Genomic DNA, 19979 nt, shown 5'->3' on the forward strand with positions numbered 1-19979 from the left:
GCGCCCACCTTCCTCGGCGTGAGGCACCCTCAGTGTCCCCAGGTGAAGTACCCTGAGCTGGCCGTCCCCACTTTGCACTCGGGGATCTGCCCGGGAGTCATGAGCCCCCCAGGATGCGCGCACCCCGGGAGGGCGGGTCTGGGTGAGGCGAGGGGCTAGGGGCGCGCAGAGCCCGGCGCGGGAGCCCCGGTGACGCACGAGTGACGTCGGCGGCGGCGGGCGGGATTTCCCGGCCCCTCCCGGCGCGGGAGGAGACCTGCTGCGGAGTGGGTGCTCGGGAGTGGGTGCGGCCAGCGTGGCGCAGCAGGCTAGGGTAGTGGGGGGGTCACCGCCTTGCACCCTGTGGACCGGCTGCGCAGACCCGGAGCTCCGGGTGCGGGTGGCTTTGCTGTGACTTGGGCTCGGCGCCGCGCCCCCTTCCTCCCCAGACGCGCACAGTCTTCTGTGGCCCGGGACCCCGCGGGCGGCCGCGCGGGGCGCGTTTGCACCGAGCCCGAGGCGCGCGATGCCACTTGGCCTGGCCTCCCCCCTCGAGCGCCGTGCCGGGGACCCAACCCGCGTCTGAGCGGCACCGGCTGCCTGCCGGCTGCGGTAAGTGGCACCCGAGCCCCCGGGAGGGCGCGGCGCCTCGTCGGGGAAATCTCGGCCCAAGTGCCTCCAGCTCTGTGAGAGCCGGGCTGAAATCAAAAGTCTCTGAACTGGAGAGACATTCTAGCTCCTGGCTCTTCTCTGGAGATGCCTCGGCACGCGACATAAAGACCTGTGATTCCATGTGTCAGAGGCCACACGATGCACCACCGTGGGGCGCCTCCAGCCTGAGCCTCCCTCCTGTGCATAGGCAACCCGGGCCTCGGGGGACACAGCCGAATCCCCCGGGATCGCGGCGGGCCGAGGCTTCTAGGGGACCCTCCTGCATCCGCAGGGCGTAGAGTAATTAATTGCTGTCCTCTGGACAAGGGACGTCCCCAGTGCAGAGGCCCATAGGGGGGGTGGATGGTGTGGCCATTGATCATTTTGTTTGGAGCAGTGTTTTGGGAGGGGGTTCGCAGAACCCCCCCCCCCGCCCCGCTTTCCTGACTCCAGAACACCTGTCTCGGATCTAGAGGGGGAGCGCATGGTGACTCGGGCGAGTTTGTGCCCTCCCTCCTGATGGCGACTGTCCCCGAAGCTGGTGCTGAAACGCGCTGCTGAACTCGCGGGGCATAGCCTTGGGAGAGGGATCTTTGCTTTAATTTTTAGTCGCCTGGGAAATAATGAGGCGAGATGCCAGTTATGGCTGCAAAAAAAAAGCGCCTTCATTTAGACGAATCTGCTTCTTGTCGTGTATTTTGAGCTAAGATGTGAGGATACCTCCAAATGTAGAAAGTTTGATCGGGTGATAAATAAATCCTGTCCTCGGGTCCCAGGGATCTGTAAAAGGCTGGCAGCAGGCTGGCTGGTGTCTCAACCAGAGCAAGCCTGCGAGGCTGTGCTGGGGTTCCAGTGAAAAAGCGTCACTCCTGCTTCCAGAGCGAGATATGATGGCCCCCATGGCTGCAGCAAAGCACCTGGGCCGTGTGCAGGCTAGCTAATTCTTCATTATTGAAGCACTCCCCGCCCCCGCCCCCCGCCCCCCGCTTTTCCTCCTGTTGCCTTGCAAGGAGCAAAGCAGTTACTTCCTCATGTGGTCTGTCACCTGGGAGAGACCACTGTGGGAGGCACCTGGAGCTTTTAGTCCTGAGAAACAAAGCAGGCTGCTTGTAAGCTGAACTTGGGGTTGGTGGATTTCTCCAGCCTGCTGAGAGGCATTACTGAGAATGCGGGGAGGGGGCGAGGGGGGCGGCTACTGGGGTGCATTGCCAGCCAAGGGACTCTCAGGCTGAGAGAACCGTGGCCATGCAGACCTCAGGCCCCAGTCCTTACTCCCCGTAATGACGTCCAGGAAGGAAGCAATGGAGGGACTTAGGCAGAAAACTGCACTGGGAAGGAGGAACATTTTTCATGGTGATCTGTAAGAAGGGGGCGTTCTCCTGTTTGTTTCATAGTGTTTAAAGAATGGCTGTTCCCAGAGATCCCAGATCTCAAATGCTCTTCAACGTTGTGGAACATCAGATAACACAGGGTCCTTACCTTTATCCCATCTGAGCATCACTGGACACCTGGGACTGAGAGTGGCTGTGTGTGCTTCCACCCACAGCACACTCACACAGTGCACACCCGGCTGGCTCTAGTTACTGCCATATCCCACTGTCAGCTTTCTTAGTGTATCTCACTTTATCCTGTTTTCAAGGGGAAGGTGTTGACAGTGTATAATAGAAGTTTCGGGGTGGGGGGATCTGAAGCAGGGTCTAATTTTTTGAAATCTACATTCTGCCATCCAATCTTGCTGATTTCCTTTTTTTTTCTTTCCAGAATTTTTATTGCCTTTAGACAAATTCTATTAACATTAACATGTTTAGTATTCAGTTCTCATTATTCATTCTTCTTAAACCAAAAACTGGACCTTCTTGAATTCTACAAAAGCAGCAAGAGTGGATAGTGAAGAGATTTTCACTGACAGTCAGACAAACCATGTAAGTGCTCAGGTAGGGAGACAGGAGAACAAGCAGAGGATCCTTCTACTAGAAGGTTAAGTGGCTGCCTGAAAACTAAGAATAAGACAAAACCTTTCAAGAATCCAGAGGGGAAAACACAAATGAAACTTCCACACAGGGAACAAGACAGAGGCAAGGAAAGCTGCTAAAAGATTCATGCAGAAAAAATCGGGACACTTGTAAAGAGATGGGTGCTCTGAGCTGTGAAGCCACTGTGGCAGCAGCTGGACAGTCTCTGACAGATGGGATTGTGTGGAAGCAGTGCTTCTTGCTTCGCTGCCCAGCAGGAGTGAGGACACATAAGTAGTAGTGGAGAGACTGTCCATCATGTGGCCTTGAGGTCTCGGGTGTCTACAGGCAGATCTACAAATGCTGAGCCTCTCAGAGGCAGACAAGGTGGCAGAGCCCAGGTGAGCAGGCCCAGGGCTGGGAGGCAGTGCTTGCTGGGATGGGCAGGGTACATGATGAGAATGGCCTCAGTTGATCTTCATGTGACAATTGCAGTGGGGGCTTTTGCAAAGTATCATAGTAGGGAAGCGTCCTTGGTGAGTGGTGGGGATGTCAACAAAGGAGAGATGACAAGTGAAATCGAGAGAGAAGAGTGAGTGACTGAAGCCAGAGAGTGCCTTTTCCCAAAGGTGATGGCATATCCTTTCTCCTCAGTGTTCTCTCTAAGGGACTGGGTCAGCTCTCCCTTTGGAGATGTGCACTGAAGAAGGTCCCTAGAGAAAGGAGAAACACTGCCATTGTCACTTGGAGTATGAGGGACTGCTTCTTCCCAACACATGGGCATACAGAGCCCATAAGCCGTCAACTGTCCCTGACTGCTTTTGTGCCCCTCTCCTTCCCTATGGGTCCTGCTGGTGTTGTGCCTGAGGCACAGGTTCCAGGCCTCCTTCAACCCCAAAGCTGTCCAAACAGGAGGATGTCTACGTAGGAGAATCAGGCTTAGGAAACAGGAAGGGATAATGGATCAGCAAAGGAAGTAAGGCTGGGGTTGAGAGTGGCCCAGCTATCACCAGAAGATGAGTACAAAATTCAGAGGGGTGACTGTGTTCTATGTGGGTATGCCTTTACAAGGGTCAGGCCTTGGCCTGCCTGCAGGTCATACGTGGATGAAAACTTCCAGCAGGCCCTTACCATGGCCCATAGCCTGTGGCCTGCTAAAGGGAAGTGAATTGCTGATGTTCAGTTCTGTTCAGCTATCTTGGAGAAATTCTCTCCTCTCTGTACCCAGCTAACTTGCCACTCAGCCATTGGGTGCTTATCCACTGCTCCACCCATAGTAGTCTGTCTAGAAGGGGCACTCTGCAGCCCAGCAAATAGAGCCAAGTCTTGTAGGCATATTTGATGTCCTTTGAGGACAAGAGTGTTCTCAGTAGAGTGACAGGCTCTCTGACCCTCCAGGGCAGTGGTGGAAGTGGGATGTGGTTGAGAAGGGTGATGATGAGCTGTGGGTGGAGCATCCCAAGCCCTTAACGGACCTCAAGAGAAGAAACAAAGGAAAGATGGTGTCCTCAGAACTCTTTCAAGGGCAGGGGAAGGTGTAGATTTATGAATAGGACTCACTCAGTATCACATACTTCCTCTTCCAGTGGGGTTTTACCTGAAGGGGAGATGCTGGCATCTTCTGGAGGCCCCTCTCCCACCGTGACCTCCCCGGTAGCAGTTCAGCATGTCGCTCCTTGCTCCTCTCCCTACCTCGTGTCTTTTGTGTCTCTTGTAGGCCAGTCCTTCTACATACACTCAGTCACACCCCAGGGAGCATGCCCAGTCTCCACTCTGCCATCCCAGGTTCCTAGGGTTCACCTTTCTCCTACCCCTGGGGGGAGCTCGGGTGGTTGCTGTGTGATGCTCAGGTCTGGCTCCCCATCCTCCCTCCTTAGTCAGTCATTCTGTACAGCTCAGTTGGGCTTTCTCACTGTGCTTTCTCAGCCCCAGAGATGATACGGCAGGGAACAGGATGTGGGCAGTAGCGGGAAGCACAGAACTCCTGCCCTCTGGATGTGCACTTCAGAAGGGGGTTATTCTCAGTGGGGTGCATTCAGCAGAGAAAACACAGATAGTTCAAGCAGAAGTGTATTTTATCAGATCACAATTATAATACACTTCTGAGAAAAGGTAGAGCAGGCTAACCCAGGTGGATGGAAGCAGCCCACTGGGTACTGTGTTGTAGAGGTTTGCATCCATATATATAATCCCAAACCATGGAGGAGAGATGATTTGTAGGCTATTTCTTCCCATGATCTTCTTGAGAAGCCCATAAAGGGAGTCAAGGGTATGAGGTTGATCTGGCTGTGAAATCTGTTACTACATTAATCTCTGGGGTTGATTTGACTGATCTGGCTGGCTAGGAGGGTGTCCCCTACCTCCCTCATGGCTCCACATCTGTCCCTCCTGAAGCTCTACACTTAGAAGGTAAAGAGGACAGCCTCTGAAGTGTAGGAGGATGACTTTCTGCTATAGAGGGTCCCTAGTCAAGGGTAGCGACACTCCCCTGACAGAACCTCCAAACAAATACAAAGGGTGTCAAAACCACTGTGCAAATCATAGTCTAATGAGCCAAGGTCTCTTGAGAACACAAGGCCTTTGTTAAGATAAACATGGGAATTGGTAAAGAGCCCCAGGGCCTTAGTTTCTGATACACAAGGAAGAACATGCACAACCTCCAGGATGTTTAACCATTGTCAGGTGTGCTAGCCATCAGCGGACACAGCTGGCTACTAAGACACAGCTCCAGTGTTCTTGGTTTCCTCACACCTAACTCCCTGTCTGCCTAGTCTTCTCACCACCAATAAGAAGCAAGAAACTCAAAAGTCAGGGCTGGAGAGATGGCTCAGCAGTTAGGAGCACTGACTGCTCTTCCAGAGAACTCAGGTCTAATTCCCAGCACCCACATGGCAGCTCACAACTGTCTGTAACTCCAGCTCCAGGAGATTCAACAGACACACCAGCAGACAAGACACCAGTGCACATAAAATAAAATTAAATCACATTTAAAAAAGAAGCCCAAAGTCATTTAAACAATAAAGAGTTTCTTGAGATATAATATGTGCAAACAAGAAAAATGGAGCAAGGAACGGGTTGCCAGAAAGGGCATGACAGGCTGGAGGAAGAGACAGCCATTCTTGTGGCTTAGAACACATGGCAGCGAGCTCTTTGTTACTCTGAAATAAACCTCTTCCTGCCCTGGGGGATCCGTGGAAGCACTGCTGAGTTGGTTCTGTCTCTGTGATAAATCCTGACATGAACAAAGAGGAAAGGTTTCTTGGCCCTGGGTTTTAGAGGTTCCAGCCCATGGCTGGCTCCATTGCTGCAGGCCTGTGGTGTTCCAGAGGCAGTTATGCTTTGGGGGCTCCAGTGTAGTCAACTCTTTCTTCATGGGTTCAGTAACAGCATTATGGGAGGGGTGCTTGGAGTGTGTCACTTAGGGCCTCTCTCATCCCAGCTTTTTGCTGTCACCTCTCTCTGTCTCCTGCCCACCATGATGTGAAGAGAGCCCTGGGAAACTGAACTAAAAGAAATAATCCCTTTCCTTAAGACATTCTGTCAGGGACCAGGTCACTGAAAGATAAGCTAACACAATTTTGGTGGAAAGAAGGAAAAGTGCCTGCCTGGTTGCCAGTGAAGCAATACCTGCTGCTGTCCATCATCTGGGAATGTGGAATGTCACCGTTTCAGAGGCAACCGTGGGGCTCTGGCACACAAGTCAGACCCTGTCACCTGGGAAGGGAGGGGATTTGTCCCTGCTTGCCTCTAGCCCAGCCTAACACTGTCCACTGTCCCTGTACTCAGGGATAGGTCACCCTGAGCAGATCCGCATTGTCTCAGATCTGCACTGGGCTATCAGCACCTTGAAGACATAGCCGGGTCGGCTTGCACATCTTTCCTGGAAAATATCTAGGTCATTTCCAGACTTGTTTCATGTGTCCCATTTATTCTCCACTATTGCTAAAATATTCTCTCCCATGCATAGAATACTTGAGCAACACAAATGAGTCTTGTCTGCAAAGAAAAACACTGCAGAGAGCTCTTTGTAGTGTGTGTAACAGGTGACTCACAGCATTGCGTCGGCGGGCGGCAGCCGTCGGAGCCGGTACTTCCTGGCTCTCCTGAGGCAGTGTCTTTGAGCAGTCGCTTGGTGTGATACGTTCTTTGAATACAGAATGAAAAGTATACTTGTAGGCCTTTTCTTTCAGGATCAAGCTATCAATTTGATCCCTGATCTCAGAAGGAGGAGGGAGGCATATGACAGCATCTGCCAGACCCTGAATTTGCCAGTTTGTGTCATTGGTTTTGTTCCCACTGGCAGCATTTTGTTAGATTATCATCATCTTGGGGCAAGAGAATGACAAAGAAAATGCAAAAAGATGGAAGCTTGGTTGAGTCACACAAGTAATTGAAAATGGAAACCGATTCTGTAGCAAGTATGGCTCCTCATGTATTTTCCCATCTAAAAACACCTTTTCCCAATGTTCAAGCTACATCTGTAGACCCAGCAACCCATCTATTCTACTTTTCTGGCACAGTCTACAAGCCATTCTGCAGCCACAGTGGGCAATGTGTACTCCCAGGAGGAGTGCATGTAGACTAAACCTTATCTCTACCTTGTCTGTCCTACCCATGATATGAATCAGCTTTTCCAGTGTATCCATGCTATATATGGTACCTACATGTTAGTTACGTAGTAGCCATCTCGGTTACCAAATTGTCACAGTATTTGTATTCTGAAAAGATGAACCGGTTTCATAGGTATATATGCATAGGAAAACCCATAGCATATACGATGGATGGTTTCAGGCATTCAGCTGAGGGGGCAGTCTGAAGTGACTGGATTTGAAGAGACAGATATGGGAGTTAATAACAGACCATAAGCAATTCATGTCAGGTATGCACTGGCAGAGAAGAGGTGCAGGGAGGAGACCTAAATAAGATGTGTGCAGATAGATGCAAGATGAGCTGTATTTGATTGACTAATGTGGAAAGTCCTTGTTGGTGGGGTTAGTTGTTGATTTCTGATTGGTTAAGCTGAAGTCTCCTCTAACTGTTGATGCTGAGTTGAATTTGCTGAGATGGGAACCCTAGGTGCAGGAGCTACCGGGCTGGGGCTGCTGTGAGTGCCTGCCTTGCATGCCCAAGGCCTAAGAAGACAAGGAAGAACCTGAAATGCATGCTGCTAAGTGAAAGAAGTCAGTCTGATAAGGCTGCAGACTGCTATCCCAGCTACACGACATTTCAGAAAAGACATAACTATAGAGATAAGTAAACTATCAATTGGGGCCAACAAGATAACTCAGCAGGTAGAGGAGCTTGCTGCTAAGCCTGGTGACCTGAGTTCTATCCCCATAACCCATGTAAAGGTGAAAGGAGAGGACCAACTTCACAGTTGTTCTCTGACCTCCCCGTGTGCCATGGCACATGCATGCCAAAATTACACAGATTGCACACACAATAATAAATAAACAAAGAATTTTATGTTGATAATCTCTGGGGGAAGGGACAGGTGGATAGATAGTCTACAGAGAACTTCTAAGGCCCAGAGTCTATCCTATAGGATGCCATCCAGCTGCATTTGTTACAGAGAACTTCTAAGGCCCAGAGTCTATCCTATAGGATGCCATCCAGGTGGATTTGTTGCACATTTGTGCAGACTGGCCTAGAGAATACTCACTCTAAGAGAGAGCCCTGGTGTAAACTTGTCAGTGTTGGTTGTCTGTCACAAATGCCCTGCTCTGGTGTGGAATGCTGATTGTCGGGGAGTGGGGGGGGGGGCTGAAAGGTGTATAGGAACTCTGTGCTTTCTGCTCAGTTTTTCTGGGAATCCAAAACTGCTATAAAACTAAGTGGAGCGTGGTGACATATTTACCATAATCCCAGCACTCCGGAGGTGAAGGCAACAGGACCGATTCAAGGCCAGACTCAGCTACATAGTGAGTTTGATGCCAACCTGGGTGACATGACATCTTCCTCCATCAAGAAAGAAAGGAAGAGAAGAGGGAAGGAAGGGAGCAGTCAGGAGCATAGCTCAGATGATAGAGAGCTTGCCGAACATACACAAACACAAAGCCCTGGGTTCAACCCCGGCACTACACAGACCAGACACTGGCACATACCTATAATCTAAGCACTTATGAAATAGAAATAAGAGGATCAGAAGTCCAAGGTCTTCCCTGGCTACATTGTTTGAGGCCAGACTGAAATCTGTGATATCCCTCTCTTAAAGGAAAAAAAAATAAGCCCTGTTTTAGAAGACCTGGGGAAGTAGCAAAAGAAGTTGGGAAAGGTGAGAGAGAAGAGCACAGTCTCAGGGCAAGAAGAGAGTGCAGGGAAGGAAGCCATTCGAGGGTCCTCATGTGGGTGACAAGGGCTGTATCCAAAGGACATGCTTCCTTAGTTCCTCTTCTGAGACCCAGGAATACCTTCTGGTAATACCACCTCTCCCTCTTGCTTCTCCAGGGTTCCTCTTAGGGGTCCCCAGGCTGCAGACAGTCTGCCACATGGCTTAGATTTCCTGAAAGCAGCACCTCATTAGCAAGACATTTCTGCCACTCAGGGGCCTGTTCTCAGTGGCACAGTAGACCAAGACATATTGGAAGCTGCCTAAAGACCCTGCAGAGGTATGGTGCAGACCACAGGCAAAGCTGTGAGCTGTCTTAGTGCAGAGGTCTCACTGGAAGCAAGCGAAGCAAGAAGTAAATTCACACAATGTAAAGTCCTCAAACTTTGGAACAAAGTCAACCTATGAAAAGAAAAGGTGGATTCTCCATTAATGCGGCTATTAATGGTTTGCCCTAAGAAGGTTGATAGGAAATTCATCGTTCTTGAATAATTCCAGGAGCTGGACTATGACAGTATTGTTCTTTCTTCAATTAAAATTGCATGGAAAACTCAAAATTTATCATTCTTCTCCAATGTCACCTGCCATTATAAAAAATAGCTTTTCTGTGGACATGATGTCATGTGAGACAGAACTTGACATAATCTGAAGGGCCAGACTATCTTTCCTGGTCTGCCATAGCAGAGGCCTGCAGGCTTGTTTATTTCAGCTGTGTCTGAACCCCAAAGACCTAGGGATCTTCACCTCCCTCTCCATCATCCAGGAAGTCTCTGAAGTTTTATGATTACAGTTTTCAAATGTATGCTCTGTCTCTTTGCTGTAGACTCAGGTATAGAATAGAGACAATCACCCCATCCTTCCTTCTTCACTTTGGAGAGCCAGGGATACAGCAGCATTAAGGACATGAGGCCCACTTCCTTGCTAAGCTGCTGGTAGGGAGACAGAAAGAGTGAGTGTGTTGTAGCCACATGGTGGTGAGAGTGATCAGGAAAGATGTCCTGGAGGTCATGAGAGTTGAGTAGGTGTGAATTAGACAGTGGAAAGGTGTCAACAGAGTGACTTAGGGAATGTCTAGAATGGAGCAAGAGCCCCTCCCTCCACTGACTGCAACTAACACTCCAGAAAAGCAGAAAAGGCTTCCAAAGCACAGGAAAGTATGTGGATAGTGGAAGAGGTGCATCACAAGAGAAGCCGCCCAGTCGGAGATGAGTCTCCTGGGACGCTTTATTCCAGCTTTGTGGCCTTGCTCCGAGCTGGCTGGGAGGAGAGCTGACGCGTGGGGAGCTGGTGTAGTGTTGTGAGAGAGCCCCGCTTTTCTAAATGGAGAACTGGGTGGTCTGTGGATCTTCCCTTCTCCTATCACAGCTTTGCTCTGTTTTAGAACTGGGGTGAGATGGCAGCCCTTTGGGGGTGTAGCTTTAAGATAAACTCTGTCTTTCCCACGGAGGAGACAGGAAAAGAGTCCCTGTGAAGTAGAATGTGTGGAAGAAATCCAGGAAGGGGGAAGGTAGAAGAGGGTCATCAAATTCTCTTTATTAACCACAGAATTATAGCCTCATCTCTCCATGTGTTTAGGACAGGCCCAAAGATGCAAAAGTCTTGCGAATTAAAGTAAAATTGACACTGCCACTAAATTCTCAGTGGACCCCTGAATGTTGTGTGCACGGAACTGCAAAGACTTTGGAAACTAACCTAATCTAACCTAATAGAGCACACACTTCTACATATTCTGAGAGCCAAAGAGCATATCACAAAGGAAATTAGAAAATACTTTGAATTCATATTAATTTGTATGGGGCTCAGCTAAAGCTGTGCTTACAGGTAAATTTATACCATTCTGAACTTATTTTTTTAAAGAAGGCCTTGAATCATTGACAGCCCTCATCTTAATAAACTAAAAGATAGACAAATGGAGAGAAAATTAAACCCAAAGCTAGCAGAGGAAGGAAACGATAAACAGAAGGGGGGGGACATCAAAATTTAGGACACAAAAACAATACTAAAAAAAGAAAAATAAATAAAAGAAACCAAAGCCAATTCTTTGAAAACATTTGAGGCAGACTCAGACAAAGAGGATACACACTACCAATACAGGCACAAAAGGCACCACTACAGATCCTACAAATATTAAAAGGCAAACGTGGTGAGTTCAGTCCCTGGAACCAACATGGTGAAAAGAGCACCAGCTCCCACAGACTGTCTTCTGACCTTTACAGATGAATATGATATTCATGCACCATCCTCAGTCATTTTTTAAAGAGAGAATTATATGTTCATAATTTCAACAGCTTTGATTAAATATCTGAACTCCATGGAAGACACACTTAAAGCTCATTTAAAAAAAAAAAAAAAGGTGAAAAACTGAATAGTCCCAATTCTGCTAACAAATGTGAACTGGGAATCAATGACCTTTTAACAAAGAAAATTCTAACAACACATTTACTTGTGGGGAAATTTTACGAGACATTTAAGGGGAAAGTTATGCTAATTATATCCAAACTTTGGGCGATAATTTGAAGATGAGGGCACATAGCTTTGGAAGGCAGGATTATCGTAATGCCAAAACCTGACAAAGATGTTGTATGAAAATAGATCAGTATCTGACATGCGTTGGTAGCACAACCTTGAAATCCCATTCCTCAGCCATGGAGGCAGGAAGGTCAGGAGTTCCAGGCCAATCTCAGCTACATAATGAGTTTGAGGCCAGCCTGGGCTACATGAAATCCCATTCTCAGTTTCTGAGGTACCAGTCCACAGTCAATTGGCTCTGGTTTGACGGAACAAAACTACTCACCTGGTATCCAAAGAGAGGAAAAAGTAAGAGGAAGAGATCAAGGTCTCACAGTCCCCTTCAAGGATATTCCGATTTCCACCTTCTAAAGGTGGTACTTTGGAGGACAAGTTTTTGACCCATGGGCTATTGGAAAATACTCAAGTCCAAAGTACAGTCTAGTTTGTGACCACATGGAGTTTATGTATCTTAGATGGGAAAGCGGGAATAGGGCATACACAGTGGGGAAGCTCCAGTAGTTCAGTGTGCCTGAAGCAGGGTGAGAGGTGGAGCTGTAGAAGGAAGGAGTGAGGGACCAGAAGCAGGTGATGCTGCCTAAAGGCTCTGCCTCCCTAGCCACCTCCCTCTGCTACCCCATCTTGTTTCCAGAGTCATACCAACTGACAAACAGGCTGGAGCAAATGACAGCAAACAGTGTAGGAAAACATCACAGACTGATTGGTTACATTTCTAGAGGTCAGAAGTCCAAAACACGTCTCCAAGAGTTGAAGCCAAAGTCTAGCAAGACCATGTATTTTGAGGGGCCCAAAGAGAAGTCTTAACTTTCTTTCCCCAGCTTGTGGAAGCTGAACACTTTCAAACATGGCCCTGCGTCCCCTTCGAGGCCATGGGGGTAGCATTTTTAAGTCTGTCTGACTCCTACCAAGTCCCGTGTCTCCTTCTTTCACTTATAAAGACCTGTGATCACATGAGGCCCAGTGGATAATCCATGATAACCTGCCTATTTTAATATCAGCTGGTCAACAACACTAATCCCATCTGCTACTTTAATTCCTCTGTGTCTTGTAACACAGCATGTTCACAGAGTCCAGGGATTTGGACATTGGGGGAAAGCCATTATTCTGCTACCGTACCCTGGAAACCAGATAAGATATTACATGTCAGCTATGTTGCCAGGCAACCTACTTACAGTAAAAATGGGTCCGGGTTGGTAAATAACACTCGGCCCTGGAGCAGCTGGGAATGAACCTCAAACACTGGATGTAGCTATCACTTTGACTTCTTTGTCTTGTGTTTGTTTGGCATCTGTATGAGACTAGCTATTACTGGCTCAGGAGATGCCACAATTGTAAATTGAATGACTGGAACCCAAGCTATAAAATATTTCAAAGTTCCCTGTCATAGCATTTAATTTGGACAGTGACTGAAGTAGCTGAGAAACCATGCTCCTGTGAGGACAACTGGAGACAGTGAGCCCACTCAGATCCAGCTTGCCTGGATGAGTGACACCTGTTTACCTGTTGTTTCCTTCAGGGGTGAGGATATTCAGCTGACTCTCAAGATGACTGAGAAAGAGTGACATTGGTCATGTGACACTAACATACCCCTTTAGATGTCCTTGAGAACAAATAAAGCTATGCTCCACAGGCCTCTGGGGGAGGGAGAGTCAGTTTTCTTTAAGGGTGTGGTCCTGGGAGTATATGGCAACACAAACCGGACTTGGTGGGCTATTAAAAGAGAAGGAGGGAGGGAGAGAGAGAGAGAGAGAGAGAGAGAGAGAGAGAGAGAGAGATGAAGTTGGGATGGAGTGGGTGTTAGGAGGTGGATCTGAGAGAAATTAGGGGAAGGAGTGGAGGTGAATAGCATCAAAATACATTGTATACATGTATGAAATTAAAAGTTAGTAAGCACATTTTAAAAAGCAATGTAAAAATTAAACAACTATGGTAAAAGATAAGCTATTGTTAAAGCTAGTTGACAGAGATAAGGTTGTTTGGTCTCCAGTTCTTTCTACTTGGCTACACTTGAAAAACATCATGGTAAAACTAAAAAATAAATAAATAAATCTTTAGGTGTCGAAAACTGCTCACTCAATCTCATTCTCTCCCTCCCTCTCTCTCTCTCTCTCTCTCTCTCTCTCTCTCTCTCTCTCTCTCTCATTGAGACAAGGATCACTAAGCAGCCCAGCTAGCCTCAGCATCCTCCTGCCCCCAGCCTCCCCAGCTGCTGAGATGGCACATGTGTACCCCCACTTTGGGCAGCTGGCAGCTTTACCTTTCCTTCTGCAGTAGTTATAATTTCAGGTGCATTCACAGCTCCCTTCCTGTTCAATCCTGTATCACAGATAGTGTGGCATCCCTTGTTGGCTACTGTAAGGTATTTACTCAATGTGTGACATCCTTGTGACACTCAAATCCAATTTATCCAAGAGCTGTGTTGGAAGAACCCTAAGTGTAGACGCTCCTCTGCTTAGGATGGCCTGCATCCTAGCTGTGGCAAGAAGATATGCATTTAACATCCACCCTCAGACATTGCTCAGCAGCATGGCACAGAACATCATTGCCTGTGTGTGACACCTTGGTCCTGTGTGACTGTACTCACTGCTGCTGCCCATGCTGTGGTGTTTCTTCAGCACTGGGGATCTTGCCTGGGGTCTTGAACATGCCAGAAAAGGGCTCTCCCTCTGAGCTACACCTCCAGCCCAGGTTCCTGTCTTACTGCTTATCACTGGCTGGATAAAATGTTCCAATTCAAAAGTCATTTACATGACATTGTATTACTTCAGACCGTGGGAATGCAAGGCTCAATACATGTTGTCTCTGAATGTAGGGAAAACCTCCATCCCATTTTTGTCCACAAGGACTGCTTGCGGCTGGTCTGCTACAGAACCTTACAGGGAAGTGGTATCTTTCTTACCTGGCTGCTTGCAGCCCCTTCCCCTAGAATCCAACAGGAGTCTGTATCTGTGCAATAGATACCATACAATCCCAGAAGCAGTAGTGGCTGACCACTCAGGGCTCCATATGTTAGATTCTCCACACCCCCCACACACACACACACAAAAGAATCTTTGCCACATTCACAAGCCATAGTCTTTGCCACAGTCACATGCCATGTTTGTTCTCCAGAATATAACCCTAACCCAGGGCACTTCTGAATCAGATGTCAAAGCCTTCGTAAGGCAACAGTGTTTCCATGTCTCTGTACACTGGCCTCTATTGAAATGCCACACTGGCTCACCAAGGGCAATGCTGCTATGACAAAGAGACTCTGAGGACGGGACTTGAAGCGGGTGGGAGGTCTTCTCTGACATGTTGGTCCATTGGTGAGGAGCCAGGCTGACAGAAAGGTCAATGTTTTTTTTCAGCAAAGCCTCTCTTTCTTTCTTTCTTTCCTTCCTTCCTTCCTTCCTTCCTTCCTTCCTTCCTTCCTTCCTTCCTTCCCTCCTGTCTTTCATATCATTTCCCTGGGTCTGTGCTTCTCAGACTGTCAGCACCATCACCTGGAAAGATTGTTTTGAAGTGAGAAAGATTCATTTTAGTTCACAGTTTCAGAGCTTTCAGCACAGTGTCAGGAAAGCATGGCAAAACAGCTTGTTCCATGGCTATAAGAGAGCTTGGCAGAAACTGTGCCTGTCACGGACCATAATGCTGAATATCTGCTTTTCCACCATACCTCAAGGGATGCTGATGTTGCTGCACTAGGGAATGACTACTATGTTCTACCTAGGCACTACGGACACAATAAAACAGGGCCTTGGGCTGGAGAGATGGCTCAGCTTATCCAAAGAACCTGGCTTTAATTCCCAGCACCTACATATCATCTCACAACCATCTGGAACTCCAGTTCCAGGTGGCTCTGATGTCCTCTTCTGGCCTCCATGGGCACCAAGCACACAAGTGGCACACAGACATACATGTGGGCAAATCATCTCTACACTTAAATAAAAATAAATGAAACAGAGCCTTTGACTTTAGTGGCTCGTGTGCACTGATGGTCAAGTGGTAGATATTCAGTGATCTCACAATATAGCTATAGCACCTTGTTTAGAAATCACCCACACCCACACACACCCACACACACTGAGGATCTGGATACCACTTTTGAAAACATTGTAGCAAAATTCAATGCCATTAAAAATCAACTTTCTCCAACACAGCCAGAGATCAAAGGAGGCCAAATCCCTTGGCTATCAAATACTTGTCACAACTTAAGAAATGGTGATGAGGGGCTGGAGAGATGACTCAGCAGTTAAAAAGCATGAGAGCACTCGCTGCTCTTGCAGAGCATCTGAGTTTGGTTCCCAGCCCCTACAGAGCAGCTCACAGCCATCTGTAACTCCAGTTCCAAGGGACCCCACACCCACTTCTGGCCTCCAGGTCCTACACACACATAGTGCACAGAACTGGTGCAGGCATGCACATATACACATAAAATGATAAGAATATTTAAAAAGAAACGGTAAGACACAAGGACAGTGTCTTATAGCCTCTCTGGGACCTGGACACATCAGTGGGGTGATGTGGGAAACACGTTTCCAACTGTTGGGTGGAAGGTGAAGAGCAGATGCCAAGTGAGTGAGGAACGATTGGTTAGTCTAGACTTTTTTCCTGAGGTGTTGTCTCTCACAGAGTGACCAGAATTCATCAAAAGAGCTGGAAAGGTGCCCAAAAAGCCATGGTATTGTGACAGTGATGTCCTCAAGGACAATGTCACTTCACATCTGCAGCTATCTCAGTGTCTTCTGGGAAGTGTCGTCACCTCAGGCTCACTTAACAGCCATCTCTGTACCAAACTGTCACAGTGTCACAGTCTATGTTCAAGAAAAAGCTAGACTTTTTCACTGGTATCCATGCATAGGCAAACCCATAGCAGGCTTAGGGCTCAGTTGGTCTATGATTTTAGGTTTCCACTGTGGGCGTGTGCACCCATGCCTTTTCCCATTTTCCCCCTTGGTCTTTCTTTTGTTTTTGTTTTCACACAGGGTATTAATCTATTCTCTCTCTCTCTCTCTCTCTCTCTCTCTCTCTCTCTCTCTCTCTCTCTCTCTGGCCTGTTACATGTAATCTGTCTGCTTCAGCCTCTCAAGTACTGAGATAACAGGCAGGCATGACTAACTCACTTTTTTTGTTTTGTTTTGTTTTTCGAGACAGGGTTTCTCTGTGCAGCTTTGGAACCTGTCCTGGCACTCGCTCTGGAGACCAGGCTGGCCTCGAACTCATACAGATCCGCCTGCCTCTGCCTCCCGAGTGCTGGGATTAAAGGCGTGCTCCACCAACGCCCGGCACTAACTCACTTTTTTAAAGATTTATTTGTTTTTATTCTATGTGTATGAGGTTTGTCTATACATATTTATGTGCACTGTGTGCATGCTTGGTGCCTGCAGAAGCCAGAAGAGGACATCAGATCCCCTGGAACTGGATTTACAGACTGTTGTGAGCAGCAGTGTGGTGCTGGGAACCAAACTCAAGTCCTCTGCAGCAGCAGCCAGTGTTCTTTACCTCTGAATCTCACATATATTTTTTTCTCCATTTTTATTTGAATTAGAAACAAGATTGTTTTATATGTCAATCCCAGTTCCCTCTCCCTCCCCTCCTCCCCTTCCCCCCTCCCAACTAAGATCCTACTTATCACATACCCTTTCTGCTCCCCGTGGAGGGTCAGGCCTTCCATAGGGGGTCTTAAGAGTATCATATCCTTTGGGATAGGGACTAGACCCACCCCTGTGTGTCTAGGTTCAGTGAGTATCCCAATATTCTCACATATATTTTTATGATAAGAAAAAAATGTTATGTATGGAGATACCACAGCAAAACCTATTCATCTCCACAACTGATAGCTGTTCGTCAGTATAATTTAAAAAAAAAAGAAAACTCTTGCAAACTCTTTCCTCTTGGGATGACAGATTGGCAAGAGGAAAGGGACAGAACAGCTGGGCACACAGTTTGTGCCCAAAGTGGTATTGTCTGCCAAAGCTCGGGGTGATGGCCTTGCCTTGAGTTGTGTCCCAGACTGTTTCATGTCATCTTGGCTCTTCTCTTCATCCTTTATTTCACTGTCACCCCCCCAAGGCTGGCATGAGAGTCATGAGCTAACAGGCAAAACCACTGAGCTTGGGCAGGACAACTGAGGGAGTCCCTGAAGACCCTGAGGACAACATGCATCTGTTTGTGTTTTCAGGAGAGCCCCTGTAGCAGGACCCCGAATCAGCCTGTCTTCCAACAGCTGACTGCTGCTGCCACCAGTGTCCCCTACCTGGACCTGTCCCTGTGCCACCTCTCAGCAGGTAAGAAAGGCCTCCACAGAGCAGAAAGGTGAGAGTCAGGGAGCAGGGTCCCCATGGTGGCAGAAGTTCCTCCTACCATCACTGTCAGTTCTAGACTTCCTCTCCCCTAGGAACACTATTCACCAAGGCAGATGAAGGTGTGACAATTCTCATCATTCTGGAAATCCTTTCCCTGTCCTGAGTCAGGCCATATCAACAGCCCTGGGATGAAACTGCCTCAACCCAGCTTCCATCCTATGTTGGCACTTGCTGACAACAGTGCTGGGAACCACTGATGCAGCCTGCCAGCGGTCCCTAGATGATGTGTCAGTGTAAATGTGCCTGTGTGCCCAAGGAAACTGACCTTGAGGCCCCAGGGTGGTCCTGAACAGTTGGCTCAATTTTCCTTTTGCCTCATCTTACTGGAGGCCAGGCACCCAGTCAGTGTCCCCTGGTGGCAGCATGGATGTCCAGCTTTGTCACCACCCCTGTTGTAGGATGTTGTCCTCTCAGTATACTTGCCATTACCTCCTTCATCAGGGCAGCTGTGACTACTCACAAGCCTGTAATGCCCTCATAGGAGGGGGAGGTGTCATCAGCTAGCTGCACCTGAGCTTGAGCCACTCTCTCCCAAGGCTGAGTGTAATTCTGCCCCAGCTGTCTGTGGTCTCTGAGGAGCTAGGGTAGATGGGGTGGAAGGTTAACGGAAAAGGAACTCCATCGGCATCCATGTAGGGATGGGACTGCTCAGTGACACAGCTGTTTGGAGGTCACCAGCGATGTAGTAAGCAACCCCTCACTTGCTCTGTAAGCAAGCCCAGTAAACTAATTGGTTCACCACGCTGGACTGTAGTGGGATTCTTACTTTGTCCTATGTTGGGGCAAACGCTGTCTCCCCCAGAAAAGCTCATGTCCCATCCCTCCTCCCTTTGTCTCTAATCCATTTCTTCTTACTCACTTGGGTCTTGTAGAGGTAGCTAGTGGGCTCAGAAAAGCAGAGGTGTCAGTCAAGAGGAGTCTAAAAGACCTCTGGGTGAGTTGGGGACAGGGACAACTCCAAAGCCTCCCACTTGGTCCCCCTTTCAAAGTTCTTCTGTCTCTAGCTCCAGTTAGCTAAAACTGTTTCCTTCCACATTTCCAGCCATCTCAAGTGGCTTGCCCACCACTGTGTCAATCCCTCCCTGCCCTCTCTCCCAGGCCAGGCAAGTGATCCCCCTGCCCAAGGGGTACATTGGTCCTGGAAGAGCAGGACAGACCAAGGCTGGGGCTGGCTTGCAGGTCCCTGGAATTCAAATTCCCAGTTACTCGTGACTCCACTCCTGGCTGGGACGTTTCCAATCAAGATATGAAGCCACACCTGATAAACTCTGCTTTGAGCAGATGACCTAGCTAATACACCAAAAAACCCTTGTCTTTAAAAGATGCCTGTGAGCTTATACCATTGCATGGCGGGAGGAGACAGAGCGAGCCTCAGTGTCTCCACTCTCTTACTAGGGGTAATGAGCACTCGTCGATCCCAGTCTTGGCCTCTGTCTCACTCCTAACCCAGGGGGCCGCTGTCCTTTATATTTGTGTTTGCTTGACTTTCAGCCACACACTGTGATCACTAGTCTCCCTCAAGCAGTTTCTCCATGCATGGGTGACAGCGAATCTTCCTCAGGGGATAGCTAGCACTGTAATGTCCTGTCTTGGCCATGTGGGTCTAGATGTGCACCAGGGCAGGGGGAGTTCCTTCTCCTTCTAAAAGAACAAATCTGACTGGGGGCAGGAGCTCTGCAGGTGGTGGGACATAGGAAGAGCGGGAAGGGGCCACCTTTCCCTGGGCAGCAGCACTCCGACCCTCTTCCCATGGTTCCTTGCAGGGAGCACAGAATGAAGGAAGGCATGTCTAATAATAGTACCACCAGCATCTCCCAGGCCAGGAAAGCTGTGGAGCAACTGAAGATGGAAGCCGGCATGGACAGGGTGAAGGTAAACGCGCCCAGCATGTTCTTCCCAGGTCCAGAGTGGCCTGGTGAGGCTCAGTCCCCCCAACAGAGCAGCAGACTCAGTGGGTGTGTGTTTGTTCTGGAGCTCTGAGCCTGCCATGATGCAGTCCACTGTGTGTGTGAGTTCCATAAGGAAGTGTCAAAAATAGCCTGTCCTTCCTGCCAGCTGTATTTAACCGTGGTCAAACAAGACGGGTGGAAGACAAGGCTTGGACCATGGGATTGACCACATTGTGTCTCCCCGGTGCCGTGACAGGGGTTAAATGGCAACATGATTTTGGACATGCACAGCTATGGCTGACTC

The 19979-nt window shown here is 48.6% G+C and overlaps 1 protein-coding gene across 1 annotated transcript in view; it reads left to right on the forward strand.

Annotated features, from left to right (window-relative positions):
• Window positions 1-234: 234 nt before the first annotated feature.
• Gng4 (G protein subunit gamma 4) overlaps window positions 235-19979 on the forward strand; it is a 41798-nt gene continuing 22053 nt past the window's right edge. The window contains exons 1-3 of the mRNA XM_027409588.2: window positions 235-591; window positions 17603-17708; window positions 19550-19658. Coding sequence (XP_027265389.1) covers window positions 19560-19658 — 99 coding nt within the window. The 5' untranslated portion in view covers window positions 235-591; window positions 17603-17708; window positions 19550-19559. The remainder of the gene's footprint in view (window positions 592-17602; window positions 17709-19549; window positions 19659-19979) is intronic.

The sequence above is a fragment of the Cricetulus griseus genome, chromosome 3 (assembly GCF_003668045.3).
Source record: "Cricetulus griseus strain 17A/GY chromosome 3, alternate assembly CriGri-PICRH-1.0, whole genome shotgun sequence".
Lineage (NCBI taxonomy): Eukaryota > Metazoa > Chordata > Mammalia > Rodentia > Cricetidae > Cricetulus > Cricetulus griseus.